Source organism: Lactuca sativa, chromosome 5 (assembly GCF_002870075.4).
Source record: "Lactuca sativa cultivar Salinas chromosome 5, Lsat_Salinas_v11, whole genome shotgun sequence".
Lineage (NCBI taxonomy): Eukaryota > Viridiplantae > Streptophyta > Magnoliopsida > Asterales > Asteraceae > Lactuca > Lactuca sativa.
Genome location: NC_056627.2, coordinates 236028683 through 236045624, shown reverse-complemented (window position 1 = coordinate 236045624; position 16942 = coordinate 236028683). Strand labels below are relative to the sequence as shown.

The 16942-nt window shown below is 38.3% G+C and overlaps 1 protein-coding gene across 2 annotated transcripts; it reads left to right on the top strand.

The window, feature by feature from the left end:
* Nucleotides 1–7198: 7198 nt before the first annotated feature.
* Nucleotides 7199–10327, top strand: LOC111887246 (pentatricopeptide repeat-containing protein At4g39530). Of its 2 annotated transcripts, XM_042902751.2 has the most exons (2): nucleotides 7740–7953; nucleotides 8043–10327. In XM_042902751.2, exons 1-2 carry the CDS (start codon nucleotides 7884–7886, stop codon nucleotides 10013–10015), a joined length of 2043 nt encoding a protein of 680 aa, XP_042758685.1. In that variant the 5' UTR covers nucleotides 7740–7883; the 3' UTR covers nucleotides 10016–10327. The 2 variants fall into 2 exon arrangements, with proteins under 2 accessions (XP_023739179.1, XP_042758685.1); XM_023883411.2 differs by having other exon boundaries at nucleotides 7199–10327.
* The last annotated feature ends 6615 nt before the right edge of the window (nucleotides 10328–16942 follow it).

Here is a 16942-nt window from a genome sequence, read left to right as displayed (position 1 = left end):
CCTAGTGAAGAACATACATAACAAGCACTCAACCCTCACTCCTAGAGGAACACTAGAAATCTCCTACAGAAGAAACCTTAGGCTAACAAGCATCATAAATCAGGCAACATTATCATGAAATCCTGAAGATCCCAAGCCTAGTACTAGCATGCTGTTCTATCATAGCTCAAAAACAAATATCATGTATGGTATTTTGGGGTTACTTACTGGCTTCGGCTGATCGTACCTCCGCGTCCTCCTTTACTCATTTTGAAAACTATTTTAAATTCTCTTTTGAAAACTCTCCTCGATTTGAGACTGGATTCACACGAATGTTCCTCCAATTCACTCAAACCAAGGCTCTGATACCAACTTGTAACACTCTAAAAAAAATTCAACCAATTTAAACTTTTCAAAAACAACCCAGTTTCATTAAGTTATTACAAAAAGGTTTTCAATACAATTATTATCAGAGTCTTCCCAGAAACACATCAAAAACAAAATCATGAGGAGCGGTACCATCACGCCTTTGCCTTGCCACGGTCTCCTGAAGAACCTGAAAAACATTAAATCACAACTGTAAGCCTGAAAGCTTAGTAATATACCCCCAAAATACCAACCACACATATACCATACACACACAACATGCCATATCATAACAGAACATAGAACATCCATGCACTTCGGGTCTACTGTGTGACTGGTCCGCCGCACCGGCCTTCAGTCCACCTGGTCCACCTTCCGAGTCTAGCCATATACATCGAGTCTACAGTGTGATTGGTCCGCCCGCACCGGGCCTTCAATCCACCCGTTCCACTCTCTAAGTCTACAGTATGACTGGTCCGCCCGCACTGGGCCTTCAGTCGGCCTGGTTCACTCTCCGAGCCTCGGCACGTCTGGTCCGCCCTCTTGGGGCCTACAGCCTATCCGGACCGCTCGCTGGGCCTTCAGGATAACCGGTCCGCCCTTGGTATGTTGGCCTACAGCACAAAGCAGGATCCGCCTCAACCCAACCCCAGTCCAACAACCATGTGCACATAAACATTCAATTATATAACAATTCACATCCAATCAAACCAATCTAGCAGATCACATAGCATAACATCATCCTAACCAGGATACTGACCTAACCGGTCACTAGCATATACCATCCTAACTACCAGGATGCAAACATAGCAAAGCAATAACATAACAACGATACCCAAATCACAATCCAATAAAGGGCCGGCCTTGGTGCCGTAGACCCTGTCGATATAGTGAGGATAACTCACCTCGCAACTGCCGACTGAAAAGATAAGACCGAGCTGCTCCGACCACTAACAAGATCTCCACTACTAGCCAACACCAACACTGAACTCAAAACAAATGCCAACAATTACCAAAATGCCCCTGGAAGTCAACTGGTCAACCCTTTGTCAAAGTCAAAGTCAAAGTCAACCTCCTGACTGACTCTACTCGCCGAGTCAACCCGATGACTCGTTGAGTCCCCATGCTTAGAACCTCACCAATCTGTGACTCAACTCGCCGAGTCACCCCGAGACTCGCCGAGTCCCACAACTCTGAGTCCCCTCGCACTCAACTCACCGAGTCCTCCCTTGACTCACCAATTCACGGCTCAACCAGAAGAAGGTTAGGACCTCACGACCAGACTCGCCAAGTCCAAGAACAGACTCGCCGAGTCCAAGGCTATCTTCAATCAACTCGCCGAGTTGTTTTTCCAACTCGTCGAGTTCCTGCCCATCTTCAAGCAACTCGCCGAGTACACCCTTGTGACTCGCCGAGTACCCCTATATCTTAATCCATACAGAAGCTTTCCAAGCCATGCAGATGATCCAAACCATAGATCTACCCTTTTACAACCCATCCATCACATAAAGTGGCAAACTTTACGTGAATCCAAAGAGATCTAAGCATATAACACTCTAGGGTTAGGTTTTGGGACAAGATGGCTTCACCAACCACTCAAGAACAGGGACTTTAATGCACTCTAGACCTTCTCCATTCCAGATCTGAGGTAGCAACCTCAGATCTAACCTCCAAACTCAAAATATCACAAGCTATTCTTTCCAATTACTCCAAAATGATGAATCTAGATGAATATCATCCCAAGCAACGAAATAATACCTTAAATGAAAGCTCCAACAGAAGGGAAATCCAAATCCTTGCAAAGCCCCTTGCTCCAAGTCTCTAACTCTCCAAGATCTCTTCCAAAATCTCTTCTCCAAGGTTCAAATGCTCTCAAAACACTCACAAACGCGCCTTAGGGTTTTCTGGACTTCAAGAGAGGGTAAAGAGGCTGGGGAGAGGGTATAATGTCCTTTATAAAGGGCTCATCCTCCGAAATTAGGGTTTTCTCCACACAGCACCAACTCGCCGAGTCCAGCCGCCGACTCACCGAGTTGGCCACTTAACACGCGACCAGAATCGCGACCCGACTCGTCGAGTCCACCCATGGAATCGCCGAGTTGCCCATTCACATTTTCACTTTGAACCCTGAACTTGCACTCCTGAACTCGGGATGTTACGCTGGGGCAAAATCCATGAACTAAAAATCTCCAAACAAATTGGGGAAAATCCACAAACTAAAACATTGTTATATAACATGTATATATCATAGAAAAGGGATGGGCAAGTTCATGAAGAGAAATCAGACAGAGAGGAAGAGATGATTGCATTTGATGTTGTTTACCTAAGAAATTGAGACAAAGTGGGAGTTTCAGAGATGCGTAAGCAATTGCAATGTGTTTAAGGAGTTTGGTCGGTGATTGCAGAAGTCTGATACGGAGGCGATGCGAGGGCGAGGGTGGATTGGTGGGCAATTGAAAAATGTGTGAATAGAGGTGAAGGTGTAACGCCCCGTTCCTAAGAGTACCTAATTGTGAGTCCCCAGGATTTAAGAGAAATGATATTTTGGTCATCTGTGGGAAAAGTGGAAAATGAGGGACAAATATGAAATTTGTGGACTCGCCGAGTACGCCCAGCGTAAGGCGTATATGGACGCAGGTGCAAGGCTGAGTACGCCCAGCGTACTCTTAGAGTTCTAAAACCCTAAAATTAGGGTCAGCCACTATATAAGGAACATGTTGGTTCATACCCTAGCCTCCATAAGCTCTCCCTTAACCTCAGAAACCCTAAGATAGCCGTCCCACCTCCTTGATTGGGTGTGTTTGGTCTTGAAAAGCTTGGAGTAGCAAAGGAGAGCATAAAGGAAGAAAGGAGAAGTTGTCAAAGAAAGAGAGGAACGGCTGGAGCTTATAGATCTGGGAAGACATCATCCTTTGGAGCCTATTTGAGGTATAAATCTTCTTGCTTGACTTTCATATGGTGTAGATCTATGTGTTGTGAAGCTTTGACACCATTCTTGTCCCAAAAATCCTCATCTTGTTGCATGTTTCGAGTTGGTCAAGATTATCTGTCCTTTCAGACCTTAGGAGAGGTCTTGAGTGAGAAAAATCAGGTCCCAAGGGCTGAGGTTGCTCTATGTGTGAGATAAGTGGGTCTTAATGGATTAAGACCTTGGATTAAGAGCTTTATGGACGTCCCAAATGATAAAGTTTGAGACTTTATGAATCTTAGGCATATTTGGCCTAGGGATCTGAAGTTTGGGCTTAATATCTTAAGCCATTAAGAAGTTATAAGGACTTAATGAGTAGCGAAGTTACGCCCCGCGTAGCATGTGAGTACGCCCCGCGTAGCGAGTCAGTGCCCCAATCATCTATTGCGAATCAGCGTGTACGCCCAGCGTACCAAGGAGGGTACGCTCAGCGTACTCCCTCTGTTGGGTTTTCATTTTGGGCCTTAGGGTTTGGGCTGTTATTTGGGCTGCTGGATTTTGGGCCGTGACTGGACATTATGGTTAGAGTAGTGTGGGCCTATTGGTTGTTATGGACCATGAGTGTAGGCCCATTTGGTGAGGTGGGCCCAATTTAGTAAATTGGGCCAATAATGAGCTTTGTTTTGGACTTCTGGACCTTGGGCCATTGGTGGGCTTGGGAGCTTACCTAGTGTTGGGCTGGATTGAGTTAGGGGTAAAATGGTCAATTTACCCTTAGAAGAGTATTGTGCTTGGCCTAATGTTTATTTGTGCTATGTTGGCTAGTTCGGGATTTTCGGTGAGTCGGTGATTCGAGAATCTGTTTCTTCAGTTCAGAGTTTCGGCAGTGCGAGGTGAGTTATCCTCACTATATCAACAGGGTCTAAGGCACCAAGGTCGGCCCTTTATCGGATTGAGATCCGGGTATTTGTTGTTATGTTATTGCTTTGATATGTTTGCATCCTGGTAGCTAGGATGGTATATGTTAGAGACCTGGTTGAGGTCGGTGTCCTGATATGTAGGGTGATGCTATGCTAGTGACCGGTTAGGTCGGTATCCCAGTTAGGATGATGATATGCTGTGTGATCTGTTTGATCGGCTTGTTGACTGTGAATTGTTATATGATTGTTATGTGCACATGGTTGTTTGAACTGGAGTTGGGTTGAGGCGGGTCCTACTTTGTGCTGTAGGCCAAGATACCCAGGGCAGACCGGTTGTCCCGAAGGCCCAACGAGCGGTCCAGATAAGTTGTAGGCCCCAGAGGGCGGACCAGACGTACCGAGGCTCGGAGAGTGGACCAGGGCGACTGAAGGCCCGGTGCGGGCGGACCAGTCATACTGTAGACTCAGAGTGTTGACCAGGTGGATTGAAGGCCCGGTGCGGGCGGACCAATCACACTGCAGACTCGATGTATATGGCTAGACTCAGAGGGTGGACCAGGTGGACTGTTGGCCGATGCGGCGGACCTATCACACAGTAGACCCGAAGTGCATGGTTGTTCTGTGATCAGATATGATATGGCATGGTATGCGTGTATGGTATATGTGGTTGGTATTTTAGGGATATCTCACTAAGCTTTCGGGCTTACAGTTGTGGTTTAATGTTTTTCAGGTTCTTAAGGAGACCGTGGCAAGGCGAAGGCGTGATCGTACCGCTCCTCATGTTTATGTTGTGATGTGATTCTGGGAATACTCTAAATAAATTGTATTGAAAACCTTTTTGTAATAATTTAATGAAATCGGGTTGTTTTTGAAAAGTTTAAATTGGTTGGAATTTTTCGGTTGTTACAAGTTGGTATCAGAGCCTTGGTTTGAGTGAATTGGACGAACACTTGTGTGACTCCAGTCTCAAATAGAGGAGGGTTTTCAAAAGAGAATTTAAAATGGTTTTCAAAATGAGTAAATGAGGACGCGGAGGTACGATCAGCCGGAGCCAGTAAGTAACCCCAAAATACCATACATGATATTTGTTTTTGAGCTTTGATAGAACAGCATGCTAGTGCTAGGCTAGGGATCTTCAGGATTTCATGATAATGTTCCCTGATTTATGATGCCTGTTTGCCTAGAGTTTCCTTGTGGGAGATTTCCAGTGTTCCTCTAGTAGTGAGGGTTGAGCGTTTGTTATGTATGTTTTCACTAGGGTGTTGTGGTAGTACTTCATACAAATATGGGTTGGTGTGGAAGGTAGTATGGGCCCGTACTACTGAAAGCACAGGACCCATACGCGTATCAGGGAAACCATGACCTCTAGGGTTGGATTGAGAGTTGGTTCCCGGGATGGTGGGAAGAATATGAGATTTTGTGGTGTTTTTCAGTATAGAGATTTCGAGGCATGCTGGGAGTGGATCCGGGTCAGGATCGGGAGCAGGAGAGGGAGTTCCGGGCGGGTCAGTATCGCCCGAGGTTATTGGTCAGATAAGCACGTGCGAGCTGGATGCGAGGATTCGTGAGATCCTGTGTGATGAGATTGCTGCGTTGTTCCAGGCTGAGTTGACGGAACTGTTTGGGTCGATCAAGACCGCCATGGTTGAGTATTTTGATGAGCGCTATGCAGATCTCACAGAGACGGCTGCCGCAGCGGCTACAGCGGCAGGGGGAGGAACTGGTCGGGGTTTTCAGTATCGGGACTTCGATAATACGAAGCCTCCCACCTTTGATGGAGTTCAAGACCCGATTGTTGCTATGAGATGGTTATCGGACGTGGAGGGGTGTTTCTTCACGTGTTCATGCCCTGCTGATCAGAGGGTGAGGTGTGCTCTGAACCTGTTGAGGCTCGGGGCGAAGGATTGGTGGAGATTGACCACGGGGTCATATTCGGATGCGCAGAGGGCTGCGGTTTCATGGGATCAGTTCAGAGAGATGTTCAGCACTCGCTATGTTCCGTAAGTGGAGAGGGAGCGATTGGCTCAGGAGTTCCTTGAGCTGAAGCAGGATTCGGAGTCGGTGACTGAGATCATCAGGATGTTCACTGAGAGGGCGATGTTTTGCCCTGAGTTCGCTTCGGAGCAGGCTCAAATGTCTCGATATCTGAGCATGCTCAAGAGGGACATTAGACAGTTTGTGTCTACGCAAACATGTGATACCTTGTTGGAGTTGCAGAAAGCCGCCAGGCGGCGTGAGTTAGAGATTGAGTTGCAGTTGCGTGAGCTAAGGCAGGCTCCGTTTGATCGGCTTGTTGACTATGAATTGTTATATGATTGTATGTTTATGTGCACATGGTTGTTTGAACTGGAGTTGGGTTGAGGCGGGTCCTACTTTGTGCTGTAGGCCAAGATATCCAGGGCGGACCGGTTGTCCCGAAGGCCCAACGAGCGGTCCGGATAGGCTGTAGGCCCCAGAGGGCGGACCAGACGTACCGAGGCTCGGAGAGTGGACCAGGCCGACTGAAGGCCCGGTGCGGGCGGACCAGTCATACTGTAGACTCAGAGTGTTGACCAGGTGGATTGAAGGCCCGGTGCGGGCGGACCAATCACACTGCAGACTCGATGTATATGGCTAGACTCAGAGGGTGGACCAGATGGACTGTTGGCCAGTGCGGCGGACCTGTCACACAGTAGACCCGAAGTGCATGGCTGTTCTGTGATCAGATATGATATGGCATGGTATGCGTGTATGGTATATGTGGTTGGTATTTTAGGGATATCTCACTAAGCTTTCGGGCTTACAGTTGTGGTTTAATGTTTTTCAGGTTCTTCAGGAGACCGTGGCAAGGCGAAGGCGTGATCGTACCGCTCCTCATGTTTATGTTGTGATGTGATTCTGGGAATACTCTAAATAAATTGTATTGAAAACATTTTTGTAATAATTTAATGAAATCGGGTTGTTTTTGAAAAGTTTAAATTAGTTGGAATTTTTCGGTCGTTACAGAAGGGTAAATAAGTGAAAGTTAAAGAAAGACTGAGTCAGCTTGGTTTTGTTGGAGGACCGAATCAACACAAAATTGAGGACCGAGTCTCTAATTTGGACCGAGTCCAAGGATACAGAAGGCAAAACAAACAAGCGCATTGGGGATTGAAGATTGGACTTTGGCCACAGTTAAAAACAAATCAAACGTCCCCTTATTATTTTCTCAAATATATTTATTTTTATAAAAAGTAAGTAATAAATTATGTACAAATCACTATTTACGTCGATTTTTATTGAGATAGAAAATGGGCGGGTTGGAGATGGTAAAAAAGCTGATGAAGATGCACATTCGAATTGAATGAGAAAGCAATCAAAGCATGTAAGAGTTTATATGTAGCTATTTTTCGATGCACCATCATGCAATAATACCACTATGAATCCCCAATTTTCTAAAATTTACAAATTCTCCAACTTCACATCTCAAATAATCAACCGCAGAAGCCGAAAGCATGAACTTGCTAAGCTTTTACAGTCACCTTCCGCCACTGATAACCCAAATTCCTACTTTAAATCACTTCATGGACAGATCATAGTATCCGGGTCTCAATCTGATACGCTTCTTGCAAACATATTGATCAAAAGCTACTCAAAGTGCAATAACTTAACCTATGCACGGACATTGTTCGATGAAATGCCTGAGAGAGACATAAGCAGCTGGTCTTCGATGATTTCTTCTTACACACAGCATGGATACAGTGAAGAAGCTTGGACGATATTTCTCATGTTCCAAAGATCCTCTAACAAAACCCCAAATGAGTACGTATTAGCTAGTGTTATTAGTGCTACAACTCAGTTAGGAAATGTGGTTAAGGGTTCTCAGCTGCATAGTTTGGTTGTTAAAACAGGTCTTGATCAAGATGTTTATGTGGGTACTTCACTTGTTGATTTCTATTCCAAAATCAACAAAATAGAAGATGCAAGATTGATATTTGATAATTTACCAATTAAGAACGCAAGAACATGGACTACAATAATAGCTGGTTATTCAAAAGTAGGAAAGAGTGAAGTTTCTTTACAATTACTAACCCAAATGAAGGAAAATAATGTTGTTCCAGATAGATATGTTCTTTCTAGTGCTTTAACTGCATGTTCCATTATTGGGTTTTTCAAAGGAGGGAAACAAATTCATGGTTTTGTGTTGAGAAGAGAAGCATCCATGGATATTTCAGTTAGCAATGCTCTTGTTGATTTTTATGTGAAATGTGGTGAAGTGAAAACAGGAAGAAAGATTTTTGATCACATGGAGTTCAAGAATGTTATATCATGGACCACTATGATATCTGGCTACATGCAGAACTTATTTGATAAAGAAGCTATGAATTTGTTCATTGAAATGACTAAAAATGGTTGGAAACCAGATGGATTCGCATGTACTAGTGTTCTAACTTCATGTGCTTCACTTGAAGCGCTAAATCCAGGTAGACAAATACATTGTTATACTATCAAAACAAATCTTGAAAAAGATGAATTTGTGAACAATAGTTTAATCGACATGTATTCCAAATGCAATTGTCTAATTGATGCGAGAAGAGTCTTTAATGGGATCCAACACCACAAAGTGATTGGTTACAATGCGATGATTGAAGGGTATTGTAGACATGAAAATCTTGATGAAGCGTTGGATCTTTTCCATGAAATGAGAGTCAAATCAATTGACCCGAGTTTGTTGACTTTTGTTAGTCTTCTTGGAGTTTCAGCTTCTTTGACCACTTTAGAACTTAGTAAACAAATTCACTCCTTCATCATCAAATTCGGTATCTCATTAGATGTATTTGCTTGTAGTGCTCTGATAGATGTTTACTCAAAATGTTCATTCACATCTGATGCACGCAAACTGTTTGATGGAATGCCTGAAAGAGATATTGTAATATGGAACGCTATGATTTCAGGGTATACCCATGTATCAGAAAGTGAAAACGCAATAAAACTTTATCAAGAACTACAACTTACATATCAAAAACCAAATGAATTCACATATGTAGCACTAATTACAGCATCTAGTAACCTTGTTAGCCTTTCCCATGGACACCAATTTCATACCCAGATCTTGAAAACGGGTTTAAACCTCGACCCATTTGTCACAAACGCATTGTTGGACATGTATGCGAAATGTGGAAGCAAAAAAGACGCTCAAAATCTTTTCAACTCCACGTTTTTCAAAGACATTGTTTGTTGGAATTCAATGATATCAACATACGCACAACATGGGGACGCGAAAGAATCTTTAAAATTATTTAAAAAAATGATAAATGAAAAAATCCAACCGAATTATGTCACGTTTATAGCTGTTCTCTCGGCTTGTGATCATATGGGCCTTGTAAAAGAAGGGTTCGATCACTTCTCAACAATGGGTAAATTCGGTATTTCACCCGGGGTGGAGCATTACGCGTGTATGGTGTCGCTATTGGGGAGAGCCGGGAGGGTGTATGAAGCGAAAGAGTTTATTGAGAAATTACCGATACGCCCTCCGGCGGTGATTTGGAGGAGTTTGTTAAGCGCGTGTGGAGTTGTTGGAAATGTCGAATTAGGTAAATATGCGGGTGACATGGCGATTTTGAATGATCCGAAAGAGAGTGGATCGTATGTTTTGCTTTCTAATATTCTTGCAAGTAAGGGTATGTGGAGTGAGGTGAAGAAGGTGAGAGAGAAAATGGAAGGAAATGGGGTGGTGAAAGAAGTTGGATGTAGTTGGATTGAAATAAATAATGAAGTTCGTGTTTTTATCGCGAGAGATAAATCGCATCGTGAGGCGGATTTGATTTATTCGGTGATTAATAGTTTGATTGATCATGTTAGAACGCATCAAACCCTTGTATGATTTTTATAATTGATTGAAGTAATAGCTAGTGACATGAATTTTGTTTTATAACCTCGTGTGGGTCGTGGGTCGTATTGGTGGGGACACCTGGAGGTGGTGTTTTACCCTTTTGCCCCTATCGTATAGCCATTTGGTTTTGGGTTGGCATTTTTGAGAAACAAACGAGATTTTAAGTCTCAGTAGTTGCAGTTTGGGAGTTTGAATTCTAGGATTGGACCCCATGTGGGCACAATTGTATAGTTGTATATTTGATTTACATCCATGTATTGTCAATCTGTCAAAATGTATCAAATGCAACTTTCTTCGGGTTAATTTTCATTATATACAACATATAATACACGTGTAGGTATTTTCTTTAACCAAAATAATAACATATTTTATAACAATGCCGAAATCTATGAAACACATTCCCACAATAATGAGTAGCAACATATTTTATAGGACCAAATTTCCTGAAAATGTTGATTGGACTTATAATTAGTAAAATGTTGTAATGTCCAAAAACGAAGTATGAAATGTTATGAACTTGAAATCAACTAATGTGGAAAATAGCCAAAACTTCAAAAGCTTATTACGGATACAATCGTACCTCTATAAATTATATACAAAATAATAAAAAGGTTTTGTCAAACAATATATATGGGATTCTACATGAAAAGAAGACTCAAACTCTAATAGTCATGTTTATACCAACTAAAGTAAAGAATTTCGAACAATGTCTAATATAAATGATATTTAAGCTCTGAATTAACATAAAGACTCGTTCTATACAAAATGACAACTTATCTTGCAAAACATTCTTTTCACTACCTCTTTCAAAAAAAACATTCTTTACACTACAAGAAAGAAATTAATGGAAATACCTAACGAAACACAAGAAAATTTTGTTTAAATCACCCACCGAATACCAATAAAAAATAGGTTTTTGACATGAAAGTCCATAAATTTGTAAATTATTGTTGGTTTTATCCATTTGACAATTTCTTGTTTGTTAATGTCTAAGATTTGTAATGTTTTTTTTATTTTTATTTTTGTTATCTATAATTATAATAGTAGGTTTTCATGTTACCATAAAATCAAATTTGCAAAAAACCTTAAATTCACAAATATTTTATGTTATTTCCCTAAGTATGCTTTAATAGCATACATGTTCATACATAAAAACTTATTTATACATGAAAAAAATGTTTAATAAATATCACATACTTACGTTTTTTAGAAGTATAAATATGTATTTTTACATATATATATATATATATATATATATATATATATATATATATATATATATATATATATATATATATACTTCTAAAAACGTAAAAATACATATTTATATACTTCTATATTCTAAAAACGTAATAAAATATATTTATTTTTCTAAAGAAGTATAAATACGTATTTATACATCTAAAAAAATATAATTATGTTTTTTGAAAACATAAAAGTACATATTTATGCTTCAAAATACGTATTTATGTTTCTTAGAAATATAATTACGTATTTGTACCTATTTAGAAGTATAAATATGTATTTTTTATGTTTTTAGAAGTATAGATATAGTTTTAGAAGCATAGATACGTATTTTTATGTTTTTTAGAAGCATAAATATGTATTTATACTTATATAGAAATATAAATATGTATTTGTATGTTTTTAGATGTATAGAACTATAAATATGTTTATCTTAGACTTTTAGAGATATAACTATATTTTTTTCATATAAACACACTTTTAACCGATATACTATACTTCTACCTACGTAAAAATACGTATCTATACCTCTAAAACATATATTAATATTTCCAAAAAAACAATTCACGTTTTTTATTAATATACTTATATCTACATAAAATACGTATCTATACTTCTAAAAAATATATTAATATTTCAAGAAAATATCTTTATATGTCTTAAAAAACATCAAATGTATATTTATATACCTAAAATAACGTGTGTGTGTGTATATATATATATATATATATATATATATATATATATATATATATATATATATATATATATATATATATATATATATATATATATATGTATATATATAGACACACTCACACGATGTCTCGTTAAACTCTTTTTCATGTACAAATATGTTTTTTATGTATGAATACGTTTAACATGAAGAAAAAAATATTTAAGATAAAATCATAAAATATTTGTAAACTAAGGTTTTTTTTTTGCAAAATTAGTTTGATGATAACTTGGAAACATGTTATTACTGCACGTAACAGAAAAATGAAAAAACACATTGGCAAACTTTGGGCATTAATGAATAAAAAATCGTCACATAGACAAAACCAACAACATTTGACAAACATAAGAACTTTCATGTCAAAAACCATTAAAAAAACAAAAAACCAAAAAAAAAAACATAATTTTGCAACTAAAAGAATATTATTCTGTAATCCGATGGAAATTATTAACTATTTGTGATGGAAATTGGTAGGTGAAATGCAAACGCGTTAATGATTGGATTTGTTTTTTTTAATTTACCTAACATATTGGCAATGGTTTCTACTATATGTATCCCCTTCCTTTCACTCACATAAATCGTCACATCAAGAGGTACACAAACACTATTACACCTACATGGGGGTACACAAAACAATTTAGGGTACGTATAGAATTTCCCATTGGCAATCCGTGAAAAACATCATTTTATTACTACTTTAACTAGTGTTATTTACTATCAATTTAGAAAATATAAAATTAATTTTATTAGTATCAATTTAGTATTATTTAGTAAAAAAACTAGTATTATTTAATATCAGTTTAGAAAATTACTTTTATTATTATCTATAAAACATTAACTTATTATTATTATTATTATTATTATTATTATTATTATTATTATGATTTGTAGTAGTAGTAGTAGTAGTATTTATGTGTATGTATATGCACGTATATATGTATGTATATGCACTTATATGTGTATGTATGTGCAAATATGTATATGTGTAAGTGTAACGCCCAATTTTCACGTAAATTTCTTAAATTCTAAAGTGTTTATTTATTTTGCATATTGGTCTGGTACGCTAGGCATAATCAAGGTACATTGGGCGTACCTTGGCGAATCTTGGACACGGGGTTTTCCCTATGGTATGTTGGGCGTACTTGAGCCAGAGGCAAACCCTAAAATTTAGGGTTTGGACCCTATTTAAGCACTTTATAACCTCAAGGCCTCTACTATCATCATCCTCCTTCATCCCAAAGCAGTTTCCACGAAACCATAATCATTTTTTAGAGAATATTGAGTCGTGTGTGCGTGTGTTGCCGCATCTTGAAGAAAGAAGAACCCTTTAGAGAATCCCTTGTTGATTTGAAGCTTGTGGATGCAGAATCTATTCACCTTCATCATTTTCCAGAAGGTATAAAGTCTCAATCTTGATCATTCTTTGTTTAGATCTAAGCTAATTAGAGTTTTTGGCAAATTTTGGACCCTTGGGTTGACTCATGTGAATATAAGTTATTCAAAAAGCTTAGGATAGTAGATTTTGATGTTGTTGAGGTCCCTTGTTCATAAAAAATGGCTTCTTGATGGATTTAACTCAACCATGCAAGAGTTGATGGTCATATTATGAGGTTAGAGTGTTAGAAGCGGGTGTTGGGCCTTGTTGAGCCATGCAAAGGCATCAAGTTGATGACTTTATCATTTAAGATGTTTTCCTTAAGCAAGATATGTGATTTGGACGTTTGGACTTAAGCTATTAAGTGCTTTGTCACAACTATGAATTTTGATGCTTTGAAACAACAATAATGATAACAATTGTGAACCAAAAATGTGGAAGCATGTATGATGCTTATTCAATAACAACAAAATCTCCATCAAACACTCTATACAAGCACTTCAAATAGTCAACAAAGAATTGGAAACCCTAGAAATCCCAGTTTAAGTCCATTATGGACTAGGATTTTCTTATTGGGCCTAATGAACCAATAAGCTCCCAATTTGACTAATTTGGGCTTAGAACTCTTATATGGGCTCTAATTGGACCCACGTCCATGAAACTTAACCTTTTAGGCCTTATAAGCCTAAAATGGACTAGTTTATCTTTAATGGGCCTTATTGGGCCACAACAAATCCAATTAGCTTTAATGGACTCAAATCCATTCCTTTATGCTAGATTTGGGCCGTAAACACCTCTAAGGGACCAATGGGCCAAAAACCATCAAAATGGACCTCCTATTATTGGAACCAAGCATTAAAGACCTACTCCATCTCTCTTCTCTCTCTTTCTCGAACCAAGAGGAAAAAAAAAAGAATAAGGGTTGACTTTTATGTGCCACCTTCCTATTATACACCAAATAAACATGCATGGTCCAACATATATCCAAGACCAATCTCATGTTCCCATTCACTCATCTCTCTCTTCCCCTCTCTCCTCTTATTTCGGTTGAGACCATCACACACACACACACCCACACTCTTCCAAATTCTCTCAAACACTCACAAGAACACTCTACATTTCCTCTCTAATTTTCGAGAATTTGCACATCTTCAAGAAGAGTTTCATCATCAAAAATCATCAATTCTTGGTAAGTCCTACCACACTTAAGTTGTATAACTTCATTTTCATGTTAGATCACTCATTCTAAGTAAGTTTTTCATGATCTACTCCTTAGAAGCTTCTTAAGTTCGAAATCAACCCAAGAAAGCTTGCTAGGGCCGAAAATAGCATCAAATTTCTTTCATTTCTTCTTTAAAACCGAGATCCACAAGAAAAGGTGAGTTCATACCCCTTTATTTTTGGTTTTCATATGTTTTATGGGGGAGAATACAAGTAAAATGTGTAGATCTATGTGTATGTGTATGTTATGTGTGATTTCATGTGTTTATGTGGTAAATATGTAACAAAAAGAATAGAAATTCGAGATCTATGGCTCTAATAGGAAGATAAACATGATCTAAGATGTATTGCACTAAAACAAGTCAAGAAAAATTACCCTCTAATATTAATGTATACATATTGCAACATAAAACTCACTTTTGGGCTAAAATTGTCAAACAAACAAAAGTTTGGTTGAAAATTGCTATTCATGGTTTTCTCAAGGATTAAAAGAGTCAAACAGTAAAAATAAGTGTTTTATGAATATCATACTCTTTTAAATGATAGAAATGAAATTTATGGCTTAATGGGCCAAATTTTGGGTTTTTCGGCCCAATGAGCCAAAACTTGCGAAAATTACAACTTTCAAGGGGTTGAAATGATAAAATTCTCAAAACAGGGGGTAAAATGGGTGAATAAAACAAATTCAGGGGTTAAAACGATGTATTTTCCAAACAAGGACCAAAATTGTAAACTTTTTGGATTTTGGGCCAAAATTATAAAAGTTGCAAAAAGTTTGGGCTTTAACCGAAGCACGCTTTTCTGGAAGGGCTGAAACTGCCAAAGAATAAGTTTTGAGCTAAAAATATCACTTGAACAAGTCTATGGGTCAAAAGTGTCAAGAAAATGGTTTAAGAGCTTAAAATGTCTTTTTTTTTGTATAAAGGACTAAAATTGTCAATTTTACTAAAGAATGGATGAAAGGGTTCAAACCTATATTTTTTAGTCAATTATTTTATTTTTAAGATATTTGAGTTAAAATAAAACTACCAAACTACAATTCATGAAAATGGAAAGATGGAAATACGTATAATTTCTAACATCATTATAAATAACCGACCGGCCTCGTTCTGGTGCGAAATTAACAATTACCCAATCAAACTTTTCCAACAATTATACTATACCTATAACAAGTAAACATCCAAATCTTTGGGCTTGAAAGTTCCAATCATGCTTGTTGGGCCTTTGTGACCCATTTACATGATTTTTGGGCCCAAAGGATAATAATAAATGTTTTTGGGCCTTCTATGACCCAAATCCATATTTAAGGGACCCTCAATGGCTTTTAAGTTCTATTGGGCCTTAGTGGCCCATTAGTATTGCTAGTAAGGTCCAAGTAAATCAAATGCGAAATGGGCCAACGTGCCCTTCGTATACCCAATAGCCATAAATAATACGTGAGATTAGTAGGAACTTGTAATCCTCTTCTCCTCGTTTATTAGGCCTACCTTCAATTCAGTAAACATATACAAGTCGTTAATCAATGGTAATCAAATCCATGTTAGATTTAGTGAGTAATAGCGGACGGCACCTCTATGGGTCGTTTGTAGTCTGTAGTTATAATCAAAGTCTCCTGGAAGGAGAGCGAGAGTTTGTGTATAGATCTATACGGGGGGGACTCCCCCACACATCAGTTGTTCGCTACAGTTAGACTCGACCAGTCTAGGGTGACAAAATCTTAAGATCAATTCCGACGTTCGTTAGAATGTCAAGACAGACGAACTAGTCATTATCATGTATGGTTATAACGACTCACAATTAAACAAATCTAACACTATCTGAGTAATCAATGAAAAATCATAATCATTCGTCGTGACGGTTTAACAATTTGAAACAATTATACTTTTCTTTATCGGAAAACATCGAGTTTTTCGAGGAAATCAACGTCATTCATTTGTATTTTTCAATAACTATAATGCAAAACTTTTCATTTATACACGCTTTGAAATCATTCATGCGTAAACTGATGGATCTTCACACTTTGGTATGAACAATTTGTCTTTTTCAGAAAATATCGGATTTTCTGGGTTTTATAAACTATACAAACATTTTCAAAACAACCATGCTTATGAACTCACCAACATTTCATATGTTGACGTTTTTCAAAATAACTTGTATTCTTAGGTAATAGGTAAGTCGAGGAGTAACATCGAGTATGTTAGGGTATTATGCTTTTGGAAAAACTATCAAACAATTTATATTATGGATATGTAATGATTAAACAATGTACTTGATGTGAACAATGTCAGTTGTAATGTATTGATGCATGGTGAAGTTTATGTTATGATCCATGTATATTCAT

What these genes read in the sequence shown, in the direction of transcription:
- LOC111887246 (XM_023883411.2), top strand. Translation starts at nt 7,571, where the DNA reads ATGAATCCCCAATTTTCTAAAATTTACAAATTCTCCAACTTCACATCT.